The sequence below is a fragment of the Canis lupus genome, chromosome 23, assembly GCF_011100685.1.
Source record: "Canis lupus familiaris isolate Mischka breed German Shepherd chromosome 23, alternate assembly UU_Cfam_GSD_1.0, whole genome shotgun sequence".
NCBI lineage: Eukaryota > Metazoa > Chordata > Mammalia > Carnivora > Canidae > Canis > Canis lupus.
Window position 1 is genome coordinate 35,287,536 of NC_049244.1, and position 22,263 is coordinate 35,309,798.

The window sequence follows — 22,263 nt, forward strand, 5'->3', positions numbered from 1 at the left end:
CATGCATTTACTTATTTTGTAATAAGGAACTCCATAAAACAGACATAATTTCATGTACAGGTTTAGGTGAAAATAATAATCAGGAAAGGACCAATATTAAGGATGTTAAAAACAACTAGGATTTAAAATTCAGATTCTTAAGTGATCAATGATAATTCAGGATTTCAGATAGTTTGATCCACTTAGACATTCATGCAATATGGGAGACAGCAAACTCAGAGTACTCCCTAAATCAGGATTTGTTATTAAGCAATAATATATACCCCAAGATTTATACAAAGGTTTTAGACACTATCTTCCTTGTCCTCAATGAAATATCACTGGTCTGGTTTTCCTTTATTCCCTAGCTTCAATCCTTCAATGTCCCTCGATAGTTCATTATCAAGAGCACCATCACTATTGTTATTAATATACTTTTAAAAACTTAAGCTCAGTGAGAAAGCCCATCCCCATCTAATCTGCATTTTCAGAAGAGAATGCTTTGTCTAAGCACATGTTCACCTGCACAGTGTCAAGTTTACTGAGACTTAGATAACCTCAAGGGGGAAAGGAGATTCAGCTTCTGATACCACAATATCTCCCAATAACCACTGATCATCTCCTCAGCCCCAATCTGGAAGTCAGGTATTTGCTGTACAGCCATGTGACATGGGTCTCTGTTCCACCTCTATCTATACATTAGCCCTAAAACTGGAACTAATAATTCAGTTTTGTAGGGTTGCAAGTTTTAGAGCAATATACAAGAATCAACTATATTTTGCCTAAGTCTTTCCATGAGGCCAACACTACCCTGAACAACACAAGAAAAGAGAACCACAAACCAATGTCCCTTATAAACAAACACTAATGCAGATAATTTCCAACAAAATACTTGCAAACCAAATTCAGCAGCATATTAAAAGGACTGTATACCAAGACCAAGTAAGATTTATTCCTGGAATGTAAGAATGACTCAACATATGAAAAAAACCAATGTAATACACCACAGTAACAGAATGGAGACAAAAACATATGATCATCTCAACTGATACAGAAAAAGCATTTGGCAAAATTCAATACCTTTCATGATAAAAACACTCAAGAAACTAGGAATAAAAGCCACTTATGAAAAGTTCATAGTGAGCCTCATACTCAATAGTGAAAGACTGAAAGCTTTTCCTCTAAGATCAGAAACACGGCAGGATGCCTGCATTTGTTACTTGTATTCCACATAGTACCAGAAGTCCTAGTCAGAGACATCAGCCAAGAAAGAGAAATAAAAGGCAACCATTTTGGAAAGAAGTAAAATTATATTTGCAGATGATCTTATGTGTAGAAAACCTTAAGTGTCCACAAAAAGAAACTTGTTAGAATAAATGAATTCAGCAAAGTAGCAGAATACAAAATCAACACAGAAAAATCAATTGCATTTCTATAAACTAACAATGTACAATACAAAATGGAAATCAAGAAAACAATTCCAGGGGCACCTGGGTGGCTCAGTCAGTTAAGCATACAACTCATGATTTCAGATCAGGTCATGACCTCAGGGTTGTGGGTTTGAGCCCCATGTAGGGCTCCACGTTCAATGGGAAGTCTGCTTCAGATCTCTCTCTCCCAGGGCCCCTCACCACCGCCCCCTCTCTGTGCGCTCTCTCTCTCAGAATACATAAATAAATCTTTAAAAAACACACACGTATAATTCCATTTACAATAGCATCAAAAAGAATAACATAGAAATAAACCAAGAAGTCAGAAGACTTATACACTGAAAATTACAAAAGGTTGCTGAAGGAAAGTAAAGAAGACAAAAATGAATGGAAAGATATTCTCTATTTCACACTGCAAGACTTAATATTGCTAAGAGATAAATACTACTCAAAATGATCTACAGATTCAATGTGATCCCTATCAAAATCCCAATGACTTTTTTTTGCAGAAACAGAAAAATCTGTCCTAAAATTCATATGGAATCTCGAGGGACCTCATATAGCCAAAACAACCTTGAAAAGGAACAAAGTTAAAGCTCTTATACTTCCTAATTTCAAAGCTTACTACAAAATTACAGTATCAAAACAGTGTGATACTGGTATAAAGACAGATGTATATACTAATGGAGTAGAATGGAGAGCCCAAAAGTAATCCTGTGGATGTATGATGGACTTATTTTCATCAAGGGTACCCAGACGATCCAATGGGAAAAGAATAGGCTTTGTTCAACAAATAATGTTGGGAAAATTGGATATCTACATGCAAAAGAATGAAGTTGGACTCTTATCTAATACCATACATCAAAAAATTAACTTAAAATGGATCAAGGATCTAAATATAAGAAATAATATTTTAAAATTCTGAGAAGGGGCAGCCCCGGTTTAGCGCCGCCTGCAGCCCAGGGCATGATCCTGGAGTCCCGGGATCGAGTCCCGTGTCAGGCTCTCTGCATGGAGCCTGCTTCTCCCTCTGCCTGTGTCTCTGCCTCTCTCTCTCTCTCTCTGCATCTCTATGAATAAATAAATAAAATCTTAAAAAAAAATAAAAATAAAATTCTGAGAAGAAAACATCAGATAAAAGCTTCATGACACTGGATTTGGCAATCATTTCTTGGATAGGACACAAAAAAGCACAAACAAGAGAAAAAAATAAGCATGTTGAACTTTATCAAAATTTAAAATGTTTGTGTATCAAAGGACACTATCAACAGAGTAAAATGACAACCCACAATATGAGTAAATATTTTCAAATATTATATGATAAGGAGTCAGTATCCATAATAAAGAACTCTAACAACTCAACAAAATCCAATTCAAAAACAAGGACCTGAATAGACATTTTTCTAAAAAAACATATACAAATGACCAATAAGCACATGAAAGATGCTCAACATCGCTGACCATTAGGAAAATGCAAATCAACACCAGAATGAGATACCTCTTTATACCCACTAGTATGGCTATTATTGAAAACACAACAAAATAGGAAATAACAAGTGTCAGTAAAGATGTGGAGAAATTGAAACTCTTATGCATTGCTAGTGGAAATGTAAAATGGTGCAGCCACTCCAGAGAATATATTGCAGCTCCTCAAAAAATCAAGCATAAAATTACTATATGACCAACTAATTCCATTTCTAGATAAATACCCAAAAGAACTGAAAGCAGGGAGTTGAACAGCCATTTGTATAACCACATTCATAGCAGCATTATTCAAAATAGCCAAAGGTGAAAACAATCCAAGTATATACTGATGGATGAATGGATAAACAAAATGTGGTATATATACACAAAAGAATGTTATCTAGGCTTTAAAAAGAAATTCCAACATGTAGAGTATGCAACATGGATAAATCTTGAAAATATTTTGCTAAAATGAATGTCAGTCACAAAAGAATATTTTTTTAAAGATTTTATTTATTTAAGGGATCCCTGGGTGGCGCAGCGGTTTGGCGCCTGCCTTTGGCCCAGGGCGCGATCCTGGAGACCCGGGATCGAATCCCACATCGGGCTCCCAGTGCATGGAGCCTGCTTCTCCCTCTGCCTGTGTCTCTGCCTCTCTCTCTCTCTGTGTGTGACTATCATAAAATAAATAAATACATTAAAAAAAAAAAAAGATTTTATTTATTTAAGAGAGAGCACATGATCAGGGAGGAGACGGAAAGGAAGAAGCAGACTCCTCGCTGGAACTCCATCCCAGGACCCCAATATCATGACCTGAGCCAAAGGCAGATGCTTAGCCGAGTGAGCCACCCAGGCACCCCAACAAAAGGACAAATACTGTATCATTCCACGTATATGAGGCATATACCGTAGTCAAACAAGACAGAAAGTAGAATGGTGCTTGCCAAGAGTTGCAGAGATCAAAGAATGAAGAGTTACTATTTAATGAGTACGGAGTTTCAATTTGGGAAGATGAAAAAAGTTCTGTAGGTGGATGGTAAGGACAGACGCACAACATTAATGGATTTAATATCACTGAAGTGTATACTTTAAAATGGTAAATTTTATGTTATGTATAATTTACCACAAGAGAAAAAGGGGAAAAAATCTACTTATCTGTATATATTAGCAACAAACAGTAAGAAATGAAACAGAAAATTGGAGCATCTGGCTGGCTCAGTCAAAAGAGCTCTAAGGGTCATGAGTTTGAGCCCCATATTGGGTGTAGAGATTACTTTAAAAAAATCTTAGGGGCACGTGGGTGGCTCAGCTGGTTAAGTGTCTGCCTTCAGCTCAGGTCATAATCTCAAGGCCCTGGGATTGAGACCCACATTGCTGAGCAGGGAGCCTACTTCTCTCGCTCCCTCTTGCCACTCCCCATGCTGTGCTCTCTCTCAAATAAAATCTTTAAAAAAAATGTTTTTAAATAAACTAAGTAGAAAATACAATAATTTATAATACCATTAAAATACTGAATACTTAGAGATAAATCTGATAAAGCATGGGAAAGACCAATGTACCCCAAATTACAAAACACTGCTGAGAGGGGGACCTGGGTGGCTCAGTCTGTTAAGGGTCCACTCTTGATCTCAGCCCAGGTCTTTTTTTTTTTTTTAAGATTTTATTTATTTATTCATAAGAGACACAGAGAGAGAGAGGTAGGGACATAGGCAGAGGGAGAAGCAGGCTCCTCACGGGGAAGCCCAATGCAAGACTCAATCCCAGATTCCTGAAATCACGACCTGAGCCAAAGGCAGATGCTCACACCACTGAGCCACCCAGGCATCCCTCAGCCCAGGTCTTTATCTCAGAGTCCTGAGCTCAAGCCCTGTGTAGGACAACAACAAAATAAAACAAAACAACATTGCCGAGAAATTAAAGACCTAAACAAATATTGTGTTCATAATAAAAAATATGTTCATGGATCACAACATTCATTATTGCTAAGATGCCATTCTCCCCAAATGGATTCAATGTAATAATGTATTCAATAAAATATCAGCAGGCTTTTCTTTTTTTTTTTGTAGAAATCAACAAGCTAATTAGAAAATTCACACAGAAATGCAAAAAGACCTAAAATAGCCAAAACAACATTGATAAAGAAAAATGTAAAAGGCTTATACTGTCTGATTACAAGACTAACAGTAATCAAAACAGTGTGGTACTTCCAAAAATGACAGATACATATATCAATGAAACAGAGTCCAGAAGTAGACGCACACATACAAAAACTGATTTTCACCAAAGTACAAAGCAATCTGGTAGAGAAAAGATACTCTTTTTAACAAATGGTAAGACAACTGGGTACGGTGACCTTGGACTAGGCACTATCTTTTTAGATAGAAGCCAAAATTATGATTCATTTTTTAAAAACTGATAGATTGAACTTCATCAAAATTAGGAAAAACACTGAAAAATGAAGATAAGTCACAGGCAATTTCTTAAAAAGCTAAATATATACTTACCATACAACTCAGCAATTAGAGTCTTAGGTATCTACTAAAGAGAAATGTATCTACTACTAAAGAGAAATGAAAGCATATGTTTACAGAAAGAGTTGAACACAAGCACAGGTAAATACATCGTGGTATATTCAATACAGTGGAATACTTTATGAGTAATAAAAAAAAGAATTAACTGTTGACACATCCAACAATATGAATGAATCTTGAAATAATTATGTTGAGTGAAAGACAACTAGGTATCAATGATTTTGATAGAGTAGGTAGATACCAGCTGGTAGCAAAGATAGTGGTGAAAAGTGCTTACATAGTTTCCCACCTCCCTATCAGATAAAGATCAGATCAGGGCTATCAGATAAAGAACAGCAGTTGCAAATATGCATTTGCCTTTCCAGCCTGTATGTTCATTATATTTACACTGTGGTTTCGACTCTTACTGTCCTGTAGGGGAAGATGGTTGTGACAGTTCTGGTAAGAATCTTGTAGGATCAAAAACCTCCCCTCCCTACCAGTAGGAGTCCTTTAGGTGACTGGAAACCACCTCAGTTCGAGACCACTCTATGACCCATAACTTATGCAAACATAAAAAGACACTCTCCCTCCTCCTGTGTCTCTGCCTCTCTCTCTCTCTCTCTCTCTCTCTCTCTCTCTCTCTCTCTCTCATAAATAAATAAATAAATCTTAAAAAAAAAGAAAAGAAAAGACACCCCTAACTCCAGTGCAGTTACCCCCTATGGGCCTGCCTGCTCTCCCATCTTAAGAGTGTACTGTTCTTAATAAACTGCTTTGTGCTTGCTACTTTCCTTTGGCTGTCTTTAATTGGAGTGCTGATTCTCATACAAATCTTTTTTGGGAAACCCAAAAACCAAGATGACCTCCATTCACACAAATTCTATCACAAATAAATAAATCTTAAAAAAAAAAAAAAAAGAGTTTGGTGGCTTTACACTAAATGGTTTCAGTAATAAATAACAATTAGGGCAGAGTATGTAATTAGATTTTTTCCTGATTTTTAAAAATTTAAATAACAGGAAAGAATTATTTTGTTATTTCAATTTTCAGTAGTAACAAAACGTAGAGTCAATGAAAAGAGAGAATTGAAATATACAACAATAATACTAAATTGGAGAGGGGCAAAATTGTTTTGAGTGTTGCATCAGCATGGAATAAGGTAAAAATTACAAAGTAACACTAAATTTCTTTTTAAATGAAGTAGAGTTGATGTGCAATGTTACATTAGTTTCAGGCGAACACAATAATGCAACAATTCTATACTTTATACTATGCTCACCACAATTTTAGCTACCATTTGTCAGCACACAATGCTACTACATGCTATACCTTCCCTACCAGTACCTTTTATCCCCATGACTTATTCATTCCATAACTCCAAGCAAGTATCTCCCGCTCCCCTTCACCCATTTTGACTATCCCCCTCTGGCAACCATCAGTTTGTTCTTTGTATTTATGGGTGTTTCTACTTTTTGTTTATTCTTTTGTTTTTTTTTTTTTTTCTTAAAGATTTTATTTATTTATTCATAGAGACTGAGAGAGAGAGAGAGAGAGGCAGAGACACAGGCAGAGGGAGAAGCAGGCATCATACAGAGAGCCCGACATGGGACTTGATCCGGGGTCTCCAGGATCACGACTGGGCTGCAGGCGGCACTAAACCGCTGCACCACCGGGGCTGCCCTCTTTTGTTTTTTAGATTCCACATATAAGTGAAATCATATGGTATTTATCTTTCTCCATCTGACTTAATACACTTAGCATAATACCCTCTAAGTCCATCCATGTTATTGCAAAAGGCAAGATCTCATTCATTTTTATAACTGAGTAACATATGTCACATCTTCTTTATCCATTTATCTATATCTATATCTATCTATATCTAATAGATGCTTGGGTTGCTTCCATATCTTGGCTATTGTAAGTAATTCTGCAATAAACACAGGAGTGCAGATATCTTTTCCTATTAGTGTTTTCATTTTCTTCAGGTAAATACTCAGTACTGGAATTACTGGGTCAGATGGCATTTCTATTTTTAGTTTTTTGAGGAATCTCCATTCTGGTTTTCACAGTGGTTGCACCAATTTACATTCCCAGCAACAGTGCAAGAGGGTTCCGTTTTCTCCACATTTTCAACACTTGTTATTTCTTGTCTTTTTGATTCTAGCCATTCTGACAAGCATAAGGTAGTATCTCCTTATGTTTTTTTTTTATTTGCATTTCCCTGATGATTAATGATGTTCAACATCTTTTCATGTGTTTCTTGACCATCTGTATGTATCCTTCTTTGGAAAAATGTCTATCCAGGTCCTTTGCCCATATTTTGATCGGATTCTTTGGGAGTTTTTTTGGTGTTGAGTTGTGTAAGTTCTTTATACATTTTGGATATTAACCGCTTGATGGATATATCATTTGCAAGTATCTTCTCCCATGCAGTAGGTTGTCTTTTCATTTTGTTGATGGTTCCCTTTGCTGTATGAAAGCTTTTTATTTTGATGTAGTCCCAAAAGTTCATTTTTACTTTGTTTCCCTTGCCTGAGGAGACATATCTAGGAAAATGTTCTAAGGCTGATGTCAATAAATTAGTGCCTATGCTTTCTTCCAGATTTATGGTTTCAGGTCTTAAATTTAGGTCTTTAATCCATTTTAAGTTTATTTTTATGTATGGTAGAAGAAAGTGGTCCAGTTTCATTCTTTTGTATGTAGCTGTTCAGTTTTCCCAGCATTGTTTATCAGACTTTTTCCCATTGCATAATTCTTGCAACCTTTGTCATAGATTGACTGACAATACAAATGTGGGCTTATTCCTGGGTTCCCTATTCATTTCCATTCATCACTGCTTTTTTTTGTCTTTCAATAAAAATAGCATTTTATTCCACTCCCTCCTGCCCTCCCTCCCCCTACGGCCTTCAGTACGCTTTTCCCCTCCCATTCTCACAGCAACATTACAATCAGAAAAAAATAAATCTCAGGGGATGGAATTTCAGAGGAGAGAGGAGATTATGGGTACAAAATCAAATCACAATAGGTATTTTTCAAAATAGATTATTCCATTTTAGTCATCATCTTCTCCCTTATCTTCAGGTTCTCTTTTTCAATTCTGACCTCTTTCTTCACCAACATCTTCATTTCCTCATTAACTACTTCCCAGTCATCATAACCCTCTTTACCCTCTTCTCCTTCTTCCTCCTCGTCTTCCACTACCTGAGCATCTTCATCATATTCTTCCTCATACTTATCATCATCCAGGTCCTCCACATAACCCTCAGCATCTGAGTCAGGGGTCTCCCTGTCCTCCCAGCTGTAGCCATCGAGATACATGAGCTGCAGGAGGAGCTTCAGGTTGGTTATGTCACAACTGAAAAGGTGTGAACTCTTGAGGTTTTCTACTTTTCCAGTGGCTCTATTGTGCTGAGGTCTTTAATTTTGTTGCCACTTAAATTTAGATGAAGTTCAGATGCTTTTCTGCTAATACTTCCAGGCCCCCCTGAGATCTCTGTTATCACTTAGTTCAAGCTTCTAGGGTTTCTTTGGCAAATCTGTGACTGAAGTGAGGCCTACATTGATTATATTCCAGTTCTTCAAATTCATCTGTGAGGCCTTTGATTTTGCCTTCAATCAACTAGCAGTTGTCCAGGACAAGCTCTTCACATCAGAGGGTGTCCTGTTCCACAGCTCTAAATAAATCCATTTGTCCATGTCCATCTCTCACACTCTCTCTCTGGAAAGGCTCCAGTGTGCATAGAACTCAGTCAATCCATACCATACTACTTTGATCTGCAGGTTTGTAGCATTTGTTAAAATCTTGAATTATGATACCTCCAGCTTCGTTGTTCTTTCTCAAGATTGCTTTGGCTACCTAAGGTATTTTGTCATTGTATATCATTTTTAATATTATTTGTCCTAGTTCTGTCAAAATGTTATGGGTATTTTGATTGAGATTGCAACAAATCTGTAGATTGCTTTGGGTAGTATGGACATTTTAACAATATTTTAATTTTTCCAATCCACAAGCATGGAATATCTTACCATTTGTGTCATCTTCTATTTTTTTCATCAATGTTTTATGGTTTTCAGAGTGTAGGTCTTTTATCTCTTTGGTTAAGTTTATTCCTAGGTATTTTATTCTTTTTGATGCAATTGTAAATGCAATTTTTAACTTCTTTTTCTGCTACTTCATTATTAGTGTATAGAAATACAACCCATTTCTGTGAATTAATTATGTATCTTCCAACTTTACTGAATTCATTATTCCTTTTTTTTTTTAGATTTTTATTTATTTATTCATAAGAGACCACAGAGAGGCAGAGACACAAGCAAAGAGAGAAGCAGATTCCCTGCAGGGAGCCCAATGTAGGACTTGATCCTAGGACTCCAGGATCACTCCCTGAGCTGAAGGCAGACACTCAACCACTGAGCCACCCAGGCGTTCCTCATTTATTATTACTAATAGTGTTCTGATAATCTTTTTTTTTTTTTTTCTTGAGACAGAGATTGGGCGGGGAGGCAGAATGAGGGGGAGAGAACCTTAAGATGGCTCCAGGCCCAGTAGAAAGCCCAATGTCGGTTTTGATTTCACTATCCTGAGATCATGACCTGAGTTGGACACTTAACTGACTGAGCCACCCAGGTGCCTCTTGATAGAGTCTTTATATATTTTCTATGTATAGTTTCATTCATTTCTATGTAAAGTTTTACATATTTGCAAATAGTGACAATTTAACTTCTTCCTTACCAATATGGACACCTTTTATTTTTCTTGTTTGACTGCTGTGGCTAGGACTTCCAGTAGCAAGGTAACATTAGATTTTCAGAAGTCAAGAATACATATTTTGATCTGTGAAATAACCACTAAAAGAACAGTAAAAATCAGTTTACTGACCTATATATTCCCTATGAATAGCACCATCATTTTTGCAAAGAGGGAGAGTTATATCCTGATACAGATCACACTGACTTAAAACTAAAAAGTTATGTTTAGAAATTTGGAGAATGGGGATCCCTGGGTGGTGCAGCGGTTTGGCGGCTGCCTTTGGCCCAGGGCGCGATCCTGGAGACCCGGGATCGAATCCCACATTGGGCTCCCGGTGCATGGAGCCTGCTTCTCCCTCTGCCTGTGTCTCTGCCTCTCTCTCTGTGTGACTATCATAAATAAATAAAAATTAAAAAAAAAAAAAGAAAAGAAATTTGGAGAATGTAAGAGTTTATAAAACCATATCCAAAGAAGCCAACACACTGGTCTAAGTACAGAAAGAGAAAAACTGTATGGCAGAACATAAAAACTGCAAATATAATATCTTTTGGTTTCTACATTTCCCTAGCAATCTTTCCAAATGATTTCCTTAACTTCTCTGCCCTATACATACAAAATCAACATTTCCTTTCTCTCAACTGCAAAACAAGCAGCATTAAAGCATTCTAAAACTGGAAATAACTGTATGCTAAAATAAGAAGAATGTGCCATTAATGGTGAAATAAGTGTTTTCTGGAGGGCACTCCCCATCTTCTCCAAGAAAGCACAGATTGATTGGTATGAAACAGAATATGTGACTATTCTGTAATGGTATGGGACAATTAGCAACATCGTAGGGACAGTAATTCCTTGGGTTCGCCAATTTGTTACTACTCTATAAAAAGTACCCTTCAGGGGCTTAAAAACAAACAAACAAATAACTAATTTCAATTGATCAATTTAGCACAGACAGCCTTCCTCAACACCAAATGTCCACACCCTAGTTCTGATTCTGTCTGCCCCCTTCCATGGCAGACTGGAACATGAGACCTCCTCTGTACCATTTGTAAGCTATATAAAAAAATCTCTGGGACCTGAAATAGAAAGCTAATAATACCATAAGTCATTTATGACATATGAAACTACTTGGTGGAAAAATACAAGTCATCCCTTACCAATGAACCTTCAAGTAGCAGTTCTTTGCAGTCCCTAAAACTCTGGTAAATTCATATGTCCTATGTTCCAATAATTTAACTTTGTAATTATTTATATATCAATCTCTTTGAAGAGATAAACAGATACCTTCCTAGAAAGATAGCACTTGTATCCTCTACCTCAACTCCCACTGACAACCAAAGAACCAGCACCTTTACAACTCCTGCTGGCTGCTTTCTCACATTAGTAACTTGACGTGTTAAATGGTCTTGGGTTTCCACATGCCCTATATCTGAGAGAAAGTTCAAAATCAAATGCATATAGAAATATTTCCAAAATCCCTCCTCCTTTTAGAGAGATTTTTATAATTTTATAATGCTCCATTGATAAAGAAAGCTACCTAACAAAGCTAACCTAAAACATAACCTAGAATAACAGTCTAATGGTAGAAAATTCTGTTGATTGATAAGTAATAAAAACAAATTTCGTTATCTGCTCTGGAGTTAAGATCAATACGAGCAGCTCTCCCACTGTGTACCCCAAGCTGGCAGCCTAAATGAGGGCAGAACACCAATGGCCACTGTCCTCATACCAGAACTCTCCATGGTTTCTAGCTGATTCTCTCTGACCCCAAAGGATTTTATATTAACTCATCTGATCCTTCTAACACTGTCAATATAAACTGAAGGGACATCTAGACTCTGCCTCATGAGTACTGGTCCCTTTCAGGCAGCCTAAACACCTTGTGCAGTAGGTAAATACAATGTTCTGCCAATAAAACCACTTTAAGGATTTGATGTTCATAAAGATGTAATATTGTAAGGATCTGTAATAACTTCAACACTATCACTACAAAATATTTATTTTCTTCAAATCATAAAAAATTCTGTTTTAAAAATAACAGTTTTATAAAAGCAGGAAATTAAGCATTCAGTGTTACAATATTGTACTTATCTAAAAAGTAACCAAACAACTTATAATCACAAAGCATATTCCATAAAAATGTTATGTAAATTTAGCTCAGTAACCCAAATATTAGAGCATCTACTATTATTAATAAAACAGGTACTCTTAGCCTAAATAAAACAGACAAAAATATTTGTCTTCATGCAGCTTACATTCTAACACAGGAGATACATAAAACAAATAAAGCACGTAGTATGTTAGTATGTTGTATGGTGATAAGAACTATGGATAAAATTTAAATCTGGAAAGGCAGTATGATGTGTAGAGGATGGAAATGGCAACCACAAGTAAAGTACTCAAGAAAGGAATCCCTGAGAGATGGTGACATTCAAGAAAGAAGAGAACAAGCCATGTACCTAACTGGGAAAAAGCATGCAGTGCAAAGGAAAAAGAAAGAACAAAATACACAAAGGTCCTGAGGTGAGAATGCTCAAGGATAATGTTCAAGGAAGAGCAAGAACATGGGGCGCCTGGATGGCTTAGTTAACGTCCAACTCTAGATTTCAGTTCGGTGATGATCTCAGGGTTGTGAGATCAAGCCCGGTGTTGAGTTCTGCTGAGCCTTAGGATTCTCTCTCTCCCTCTCTCTTTCTCCTTTCCCCACCTGCTCACACTTGCTTGTGCACACGCTCACACTCACACTAAGAAAAGTGTGACTGGTGTAGAATAAACAAAGAGTAAATCAGATGAAATCAGAACGTAACAGGAAGCCAGATCATGTAGAATGTTAGAGGCCATAGTAAGATTTTTTTATTTTCTCCTAAAGAAAAAGGAAAGTCATTAGAGGTTTCTGAGCTACCATGCTGAAAGCATACTGAAAAAGGCAAGGGTAGAAACAGGGAGACCAACAGATAGGTATAGAGAAATGAAAGTGACTTGGACCCGAGTGAAGACTAAAAGAAAAAAACTGGGGGAAGAAATTCAGGAACTCCATTTTAGACATGTAAAATTCTAGGTGCCTATTAGACATCCAGTAGGCTGCAAGGTATCAGTCTGGAACTAAGGGAGGATGCCTGGGATAAAGATTTGAAATTATTAATGAATTTATGCTATGCATTAGACTGAACATCACCAAGGGAGTCAGAATATATAGGAAAGAAAAAAGGTCTAAGGAATAAGTACTAGAGAATCCCAGCACTAATTGGATAGGAAGGAATATAAGAAGAGCCAGCAAAAGAATTAAAGAATGACCAGTGTGGTGAGAGGAAAACCAGAGAAGAGGATGTTCTGGAAACCAAACAAAGAAAGAATTTTTAGAAAGCAATCAGTGATCTGTCAATAAGATAAAGACCACTGAATTAAGTGACATAGAAGTCACCTGTGACCTTAATGAGCTGTTTTACTACTATCATATAAGAAAACACATAATACCTGTAAAGCTTTATATTCCTTTTGAAGATCTTTTATTTTATTCTGTTGCTGGCAAACCCTATTTAGGGATTCATCCTCCAATTCACCAATTTTGGATTTCACACTCTCCATAATATGTTCCAAGTCATTAGCTCGTTGTTCCTGATCGGCTGCTCGGCTTTGTTCTAGCTGAAGTTCATTTCTAAAAACAGACACATGATTTCTTCCCTTAGTATAGAAGGAAATCACATTAACAAACATACTCATCTAACAACATAACGAATTTCTAAAATTTCATTGCATTGTTAAAATTTCTGTCATATAACACAAACCAATGGAAGAAATACAAGGCACCCTTACATATCTAAGCTAAGCTATTACTGAAAGATTTACCTACTAAAAATATTTTTTAAACTTAATATTTAGTCAAAATAGAAAATTAAAGTTCAAGATTCAAGGCATTATTTTTAGAATGCATACCACTGGTATACAAACAATTCAAAAGAGAATTCTGTTTTCTTACTTAAGCTGCTGATTAGTTTCTATGAGCTCCTGGATCATGTTCTGTTGACGTGTTGTTTCCTCCACCAATGTTTTCAAATTCTGCCTCATCCTTTGTGATGACTGTTTATCAAAAACGATGAGATCTACATTTTTTAATATAATACAGATAGTAAAAAAGGCAAAAAAATTTAAGATAAAAATTAGTTTTAAAAGGAAAAAAAATAATAATAAAAAAATAAAAGGAAAAACAATTTTTTTACCATAATGAGAAAGGATAGGATCTAGCAAGAATAGGATTTGATTACCTTTAAGATCAGTTCTTTCGACTAGAGATAAAGGCTTTAAGCCATGCATCATCAACAGCACATTTATGCTTTCCCATTCTGCTTCTTCTCGCTGTAATTACAAGGAGTGAGAGAACGATCAACTTCAATATATAAAGTGAAGAAACACCCTCTCAAATATAATTTCCTTGTTTACAAAATAATGGAACTTTTTCTCCAAAGTTTCTTAATATGAATTTTTTATGCACACATGATGATTAAAATTAAAACAAATGTCTAAAAAATTAGCAGATCAAAAAGAATGCAAATAAGCACAAATAATAAAGCACATTATATAATTCCATACTCATACATATAGGCTGTAATGGATAAATTGAAACAAAAATACCAACCAAAAAACACCTTGTAATTTCAATGAACCAAACAAACCTTAGGGTTTTTTTGCTTAACCAAATCACACCAGGCCCTACTCAAAAGAAACAGCTGCAAGGTGCCTGGGTGGCTCAGCTGGTTAAGCATCTGATTCTAGCTCAGGTCATGATCTCAGGATCATGGGATCAAACCCATGTCAGGCTCTGTGCTCAGTGTGGAGTCTGCTTCTCCCTCTCCTTCTGACCCTACTACCCCTGCTTGTGTGCAGGCTCTTGCTCTTTCTCAAATAAATAAAATCTTAAAAAAAAAAAAAAAAAAGGTTTGACCAAAGTTTAAAGAAAGATAAGAAACAGCTGCCAATTAGGTCATATTTACTGAACAGTAAATTAAATGCAAGTCACACAGAAACAAGTACCACTTAATGAATAAGGTCACCAAAAAAAATCAAAATGCCTGAATAGTCAAAGCCAATGATGTAGATAGTCCCTTGTATAGTGGACAAGGTCTAACTATAAAAAGGAGTCTGTCCATCTAAGTAACTGATTCTAGTAGCGTCACTCTGAAAGATATTCTCAAGTTTTGTATCCCTGATTCTAAATACCTATTCGTACCATAAACCTGAGAGGGGGACCCTAACTCTCTAAATTTTTTTTTCCCTAACTCTCTAAATTAAGTAAATAAAAACAATAATGGGAAGAAAAGGTAGTAAGAATATACAATACAGATAAGAATAAAAATAGAGATGATTTTTTGGATATTTAAACCCATGATATTAATAGTCTTTTAATGTAAATACAATGATCAATTTGAAATCACTGTGTGAAGTTAATTTACTTGCTTTTTAAGTTATGTGAGTATATTTGAAAAGGTAATCTGAGTGAATTTACAATCAATGTTTAAGTGCTTGAAAAATATAATTTATAAAATAGTTTTTTTACTAGTGATATAGTATTAAATATTGTAATAGCTTAAAGATTAATATAGACAAAGTACATATAAAAATACTACTCTCCACATTCAAATGCCCCCAAACATTAAGCTCTCTACTGGTATGACTACAATAGCACTATTACTAACAGCACCAAATCTTTCCTTTTGACTGCTGACTTTCTTCACCTTCTTTATCCCTTCCACACTTCTCCTCCTACAATCTTTTCCCTTATTTATGTTGTTGGTCACAAAGATTCATGATCCAGAATTAAAATTACTGAAGCTATCTGCTTTAGGAACCAAAAGCTATGTGGGCATCTCAGTGGCTATCTACTATGACTCATAAAAACCAAATACTCTGTAAATAATGCCACACATTTTGAATGATCAAATTATATATATATAATTATATAGTTATTATATATAATTATATATATTATTTATAATATATATATAATATTTCAAGTTTACCTGTTTTTCAGTCATGAGTCTGTTTAATGATTTACTGGACTCCTAGGCTTTAGGGGCTGCTGGAGATATAGTATCTTTTGTTAAATCAGAAGAAGTAGATTGGCAATAAAAAATATTCACGTTGCCTAAATGAAAAAAGAAAAAGTTCAATAGGTGTTAAAGAAAATTATATTTAAAAGAATGGATAACCCTTAGGCAATTTGAGCATTCCTGTGTCAAAACTTGTATGACTTCCTAGAAAGCTGATTTTAAGAATCATTAGAATAAATCCTATCTTATAATGTTCTCCTCTAGAAATAAAACATTATGAGTTTTACACATACACACAGAACTATTTGTTTTAATTAGATATGTACAAAGCACGTGCTACTAATAAATAAACTGCTATCTTGTGGAAGCTGCTTCTTGAAGCCAAAAGAACTATACCTGACCCAAAGTTATAGGCCAGTCTAACAATTCACTGGACTAAACACCAAGGGTAAATGCAGTGCCACTTGCTTAGGTAGTCTGTATTTCTAAGTAGATCAGAGGCTAGCAACAAAGAATTCTGTGTGACTGGCAGACACAAAAGTTTATATTCAGTCTACCCTACCATTACTTCTTCTTATCATCTAAGACTTTATCATCCTATAGGGAAATTTGGATTCTTTGGTATGTAGATATAATTCCTCCTTTCAAGAAGCACAATCATACACATTCATTAGCATCAGGAACTTTTAGATCTTGAGAGGACCTTGTATAGTGTTTAATCCAAAATCTCTAGCTGTTCATAGCTGGCAGAGCAGCATATGAGAGAGTTGTACCAAGACATCAGGTACTATAACCATCTGAATCCCAGAAAAGTGAAATGATCTTCTCAGAATTACTAAGGAAAAAGGTAGGCCTCTTCACTGCCAGGTAGTATTTCTTCCAAAGCACCCTTCTACTCTTTTATGTCTGTTTCAGATAGTGAAATCCAACCAAACAATTTACCAGTCACCCTTAAGTCTGGTCTACAGGGTACAGTCTTTCTACCTTATTTTCAGATAAACCCAATAACATGTTACAAATTCCCAAATTCTGCCACTTTTGTGCTTAATGTCATACTATCTCCCCTGTAAGCTTTGGTCTCTTTAACAACTCAACCACCCTTACTTTGGTAACCCATCCTGCTTTTACAAACCGTTCACCTAGTTATAATTTCTCCTAGGCTTTAGGGGCTGCTGGAGATATAGTATCTTTTGTTAAATCAGAAGAAGTAGATTGGCAATAAAAAATATTCACGTTGCCTAACTGTATTAGAGAAATTTTTAGAAATATACAAAAATAAATAAATAAATGTAAATTTAGAGAAATTTTTAGAAATATACAAAAATAGAGAAAGTATAATAAATCCACGAATACAGCTTCAATGAAAGCCAACATTCTTGCATTCTTATTTCATTTCTTCAATGTTTAGATTTCAGTATACATCTTTAACAAATACAAACTTATTTTATTTTATTTTTTTTAATTTTTATTTATTTATGATAGTCACAGAAAGAGAAAGAGAGAGAGGCAGAGACATAGGCAGAGGGAGAAGCAGGCTCCATGCACCGGAAGCCCGATGTGGGATTCGATCCCGGGTCTCCAGGATCGCGCCCTGGGCCAAAGGCAGGCGCCAAACTGCTGCGCCACCCAGGGATCCCTACAAATTTGTTTTAAACATAACTTCAATACCATTGTCACACCAAATAAAATTAACAATTTATCATCACTTAATACCTAGTCCAGGTTCAATTTTCCTCAAAATATCTTAAAAATGTCTTTTTTTTTTTTTCAAATCAGGATCCAAACAATGTCCAAATGTAGCACTCTAAAGTTTCTTTTAATCTATAGCAGTCCTTCCCCTCTTTTTTTTAACATGCATTTTTTTGTTGTTGAATAATAGGCCATCTGTCTTGTCAAACTACTTTTTTCTTTTAATTTTTATTTATTTATGATAGTCACAGAGAGAGAGAGAGAGAGGCAGAGACATAGGCAGAGGGAGAAGCAGGCTCCATGCACCGGGAGCCCGATGTGGGACTCGATCCCAGGTCTCCAGGATCGCGCCCTGGGCCAAAGGCAGGCGCCAAACCGTTGCACCACCCAGGGATCCCTCAAACTACTCTTTTTTCAGATTTGGCTTACTGTGTTTTTGTATTTAACATACTTTTCCATCCTCTATATTTCTTATAAGCTGTTTACATCTAGAGGCTTTATTAGATTCAGGTTCAGGGGGATCCCTGGGTGGCTCAGCGGTTTAGCACCTGCCTTTGGCCCAGGGTGTGATTCTGGAGTCCCAGGATCAAGTCCCACGTCGGGCTCCTTGCATGGAGCCTGCTTCTCCCTCTGCCTGTGTCTCTACCTCTCTCTCTTTCTCTCTCTCATGAATAAATAAATAAAATCTTAAAAAAACAAAAAAGATTCAGGTTCAGTATTTTCTGGCAAGAACACTTCACAAGTGGTGCTGTGTTTATCCTATTACTATCAAGAGTCAGTCAGAATTTTAAAGTGGGAAGAATACACCCTTGTAGACTAGACATAAGGGTGGTAGACCAGACATAAGGGTGGTATGATACTCCCCCAAAGAGTGTGGAGTATATTCTGACAATCTTCCTAACTACCACACTGGACCACTCTCAAATTGTCAAAATGTCACCTTTCTCCAGATTCAAGGTCTAGCCACTTTTATCCTACTCTTCACTTAGTTAATTCATACCTGACCTTCAGATCCTGGCTCAGATTTCTTTCTTCAGGGAAAACTCCCCTGATCCCATGACTAGATCAGGTCCTCTTGTTATATGTTCTTGTAGCACTAGAAAGAATAAAGTATAGAGGTTTAGCTCAGACTCAGATGGCCTGAGTGACTACTAGCTTAACTATTTATTAAACTGTATGACATGGACAAACTCATTAACCTCTTTGAGCATTGATTTCTTCATCTGTAAAAGAGAGACACAGTAATACTTACACCTCATGGGTTAAATTAAGTCAGACAACATGTAGAAAGTACTTAGAATGAGATAGCTGGCATATAGAAACTTATAGATAAGTGGTAGTTGTTATATAAGAAGTATGCTCAACAAAATGGATCTTACCTAATCATACCATGGTATGTTGTTAGTTTTGATGCTTAGGTATTTTCTATAAATTACTCAGATAATTACCTAATATACACTGTTTTTATTTACGTATGTTTAGGTAAGACTAAATTCCATGAGATAAGTAGTCTACTTTTGGTGATGGTGGAGTAAGTAGCTCTGTCTCCAAAGTCAATGAAGAAAGTTAAATAAAATACATTCAATTTGAGGCATGTGGCTGGCTCATACAGTAGAGCATACAGCTCTTTATCTCACGGTCATAAGACTGAGCCCCATGTTGAGGGTAGAGATTACTTATAATTAAATATATATATATATTAAATTCTTTTTCTTACAAATTAAAGAAGTAACACAATAATAAGGAATTGCCAGGCAAAAAAATCAAGGAGAACCCATTTTTTCCCTAAAGGCTTTTGGCAATCCAAAGAAAAAGCTGTGAGAATGAGTGCTAAGGATTAACACTCCCCCCACCACCAGTCCCCCCGCGCCCCACCCTCATTTAAAGTTGTTACCTGTAAGGGCTACAATGCTCAGGATAAGAGTTGACTAGAAGTAAACCACTTGTCCCATTAACTGAAACCTGGTTTCCTCTCCTCTAAGTCAAGAAGGTCCCAAATTAAAAGTGCTTCTGAAGGGTGCCTGGGTGGCTCAGTCAGTTAAGCATCACCTTCTGCTCAGACGGTGATCTCAGGGTCCTGAGATTGAGCCCTGCTTTGGGCTCCCTGCTCAATGGGGAATCTACTTCTCCCTCTCTCTCTGCCCTTCCCCCTTGTTTGTACTCACTCGTGCTCTCTCTCAAATAAATAAATAAAATCTTTAAAACAAAAACTTCCATGCACCTAGCAGAAGCAAATGAAATCTTCTCTGGAAAAAGGCCTTAAATTACACCAAAAAAGGTTTCAAATACAACATCCAGCAAATAGTCAAAGATAACTAAGGCATACAGGAAACAAGACATAAAGAGACTGAAACAACAGTCAAAAGAAAACAAGCAAGAAAGAAGGACTTCTGATATTGTAATTATTAGGTAGAGACAATAAAATAATTATGCTGACAGTGTTCAAAGAAATAAAAATCAAAGCCTGAAGCTTTCAGCAGAGAACTGTAAACTTTTCAATTTCAAGAAAACAGACTTGAAAAAGAATAAGCTAAAAATTTAGAAAAAAAATTACAACAGCTGAAAGATCTCAAATCACAGGCTTAACAGTAAATTAGAAAGCAGAAGAGAAAATTAAATGAACAAATGAAGGGAAGTTAGAACAGACTCCATTTTTTTAGTTCTCTATGCTACCTTCAGGAAAATACAGCAGACTTTCTACTTCAAATGGAGAGGATACATGCAGAGGATAATTGGCATCCAAGAAAAAGGAAAAAATGGAACAGAAGCAGAATTTGAAGATATAATGGTTAAGTTCTGTGAGCCAATGAAAGACAAAAATCAACCGATGAAAGACATGAATCCATGATTCTAGAAGCCCAGCAAATTGCAAACAAAATAGAAAAAAAAAAAATTACACCTAGGCACATCATACCAAAGTACAGAAAAACAAAGAGAAAATCTTAAAAGAAATTACAGAAAAAAGATTATCTTCAAAAGAGCGAGAGCTGAAACATCAGCTAAATTCTCAGCAGTAATAATGGAAACTAATAGTGGACTAATATACTCAATGTGCTGAAAGAAAATAACTGCCAATCTAAAATTTTAAATCTAAGGGCGCTTAGGTGGCTCAGTTGGTTAAGTATTTGTCTTCAGCTCAGGTCATGATCCCAGGGCCCTGGGACTGAGCCCTGCTTGGCAAGGAGTCTGCTTCTCCCTCTTCCTGCTACTCCCCCTGCTTGTGCTCTCTCCTTATCTCTACCTTTGTCAAATAAATAAATAAAAATCTTAAAAAAATAAAATTAAAAAAATGTTCAACTGCCACAACTTTTTAAAAATTAATTGAATTCTAAATCTAGTGAAAATATCCATTAATAATAAAGGCATAAGACATTTTCAAACAAAACAAATCTGACAGATCTATACTATAAAAAATTCTAAAGGAGATGCTCATGCAAGAGATTCCTTGATTAAAAAGAAATATAGAAAGGAATAAAAAGCAAAGAAATGAATACTGTAAACACTGAGTACATAAAATAAAGTCTTGTGAAGATTAAAAAATATAGCTAAAATACACAATAACAAAATGTGTTACCTGGGAATCAGGTAAATAGAGTAACAGTGTTCTAATTTTGTTTATAATTTCAGTGGAAGATAAAAGTATCTCCTAATATTGGGTATTTTGCAAATTAAGGATGCTTGAGAATTTCCAAAATAGCCACTGAAGAACATAACTCAAGTGTGTAATTTCCTAACAAAGAAAAAAAAAGGAACCATAGGATTAATAAAAATAAATCTAAAAGGAGAGAAACAAACTGAAAACAAATGGAACAAAAGAAATATAGATTTAAACTCCCATCAGTAATTATATTAAATGTAAATAGATTAAATGCTCCAGTTAAAGAAAGACCATCAAGCTGGCTTAAAAAAAAAAAAAAATCAAACTATATCTTTTTGAAGGAAAAAAGATAATATATTTAAAAACCATATAAAATATAAACATACAAAATGGTAAAGGTAAAAGTATAAAGAAAGGATTGATGGCATGGTAACAGCAAAATTCTTTAATCTCTGAATCCCTATATTAAAATAAAAGCAACTGGGTAACAAAGAAAAAAACCTCAAAGAATAGTATTTGTATCAAAACATAGTGACAGGGGCAGCCTAGGTGGCTCAGCGGTTTAGCGCCGCCATCAGTCCAGAGCTTGATCCTGGAGACCTGGGATCCAGTCCCGCGTCGGACTCCCTGCATGGAGCCTGCTTCTCCCTCTGCCTGTGTCTCTGCCTCTCTCTCTCTGTCTCTCATGAATAAATAAATAAAATCTTTAAAGAAGTAAAAAACAACAACAAAACATAGTGACAAAGTATTCCCCCCACACATCAAAATATAAGTGAGTGGGAAAAAAATCACTAAGGAT

The 22,263-nt window shown here is 35.8% G+C and overlaps 1 protein-coding gene, 1 long non-coding RNA gene and 1 pseudogene across 8 annotated transcripts in view; all 3 read right to left on the reverse strand.

Annotated features, from left to right (window-relative positions):
• Window positions 1–16,307, reverse strand: part of CEP70 (centrosomal protein 70) — an 84,267-nt gene extending 67,960 nt beyond the window's left edge. For all 6 annotated transcript variants that reach the window (XR_005377073.1, XM_038571015.1, XM_038571018.1 and 3 more), the window contains exons 1-4: window positions 16,148–16,307; window positions 14,396–14,486; window positions 14,110–14,233; window positions 13,608–13,788 (exon numbers count right to left, since the gene is read on the reverse strand). Coding sequence is in view for 5 of the 6 variants with exons in the window: in XM_038571015.1 (XP_038426943.1) it covers window positions 13,608–13,788; window positions 14,110–14,233; window positions 14,396–14,486; window positions 16,148–16,162 (411 nt within the window). In the remaining variant the exon portion in view is untranslated. The remainder of the gene's footprint in view (window positions 1–13,607; window positions 13,789–14,109; window positions 14,234–14,395; window positions 14,487–16,147) is intronic.
• On the reverse strand, window positions 8,439–9,088 carry LOC102152404 (annotated as a pseudogene).
• A 1,014-nt stretch (window positions 16,308–17,321) lies between the features above and the next one.
• LOC111091955 overlaps window positions 17,322–22,263 on the reverse strand; it is a 28,768-nt gene continuing 23,826 nt past the window's right edge. The window contains exons 3-4 of one of the 2 annotated variants that reach the window (XR_005377075.1): window positions 18,872–18,962; window positions 17,322–17,415 (exon numbers count right to left, since the gene is read on the reverse strand). This is a non-coding gene — a long non-coding RNA (uncharacterized LOC111091955). Of the gene's footprint in view, window positions 17,416–18,866; window positions 18,963–22,263 lie in introns of both variants that reach the window. The other variant, XR_005377074.1, reaches the window with a different exon arrangement.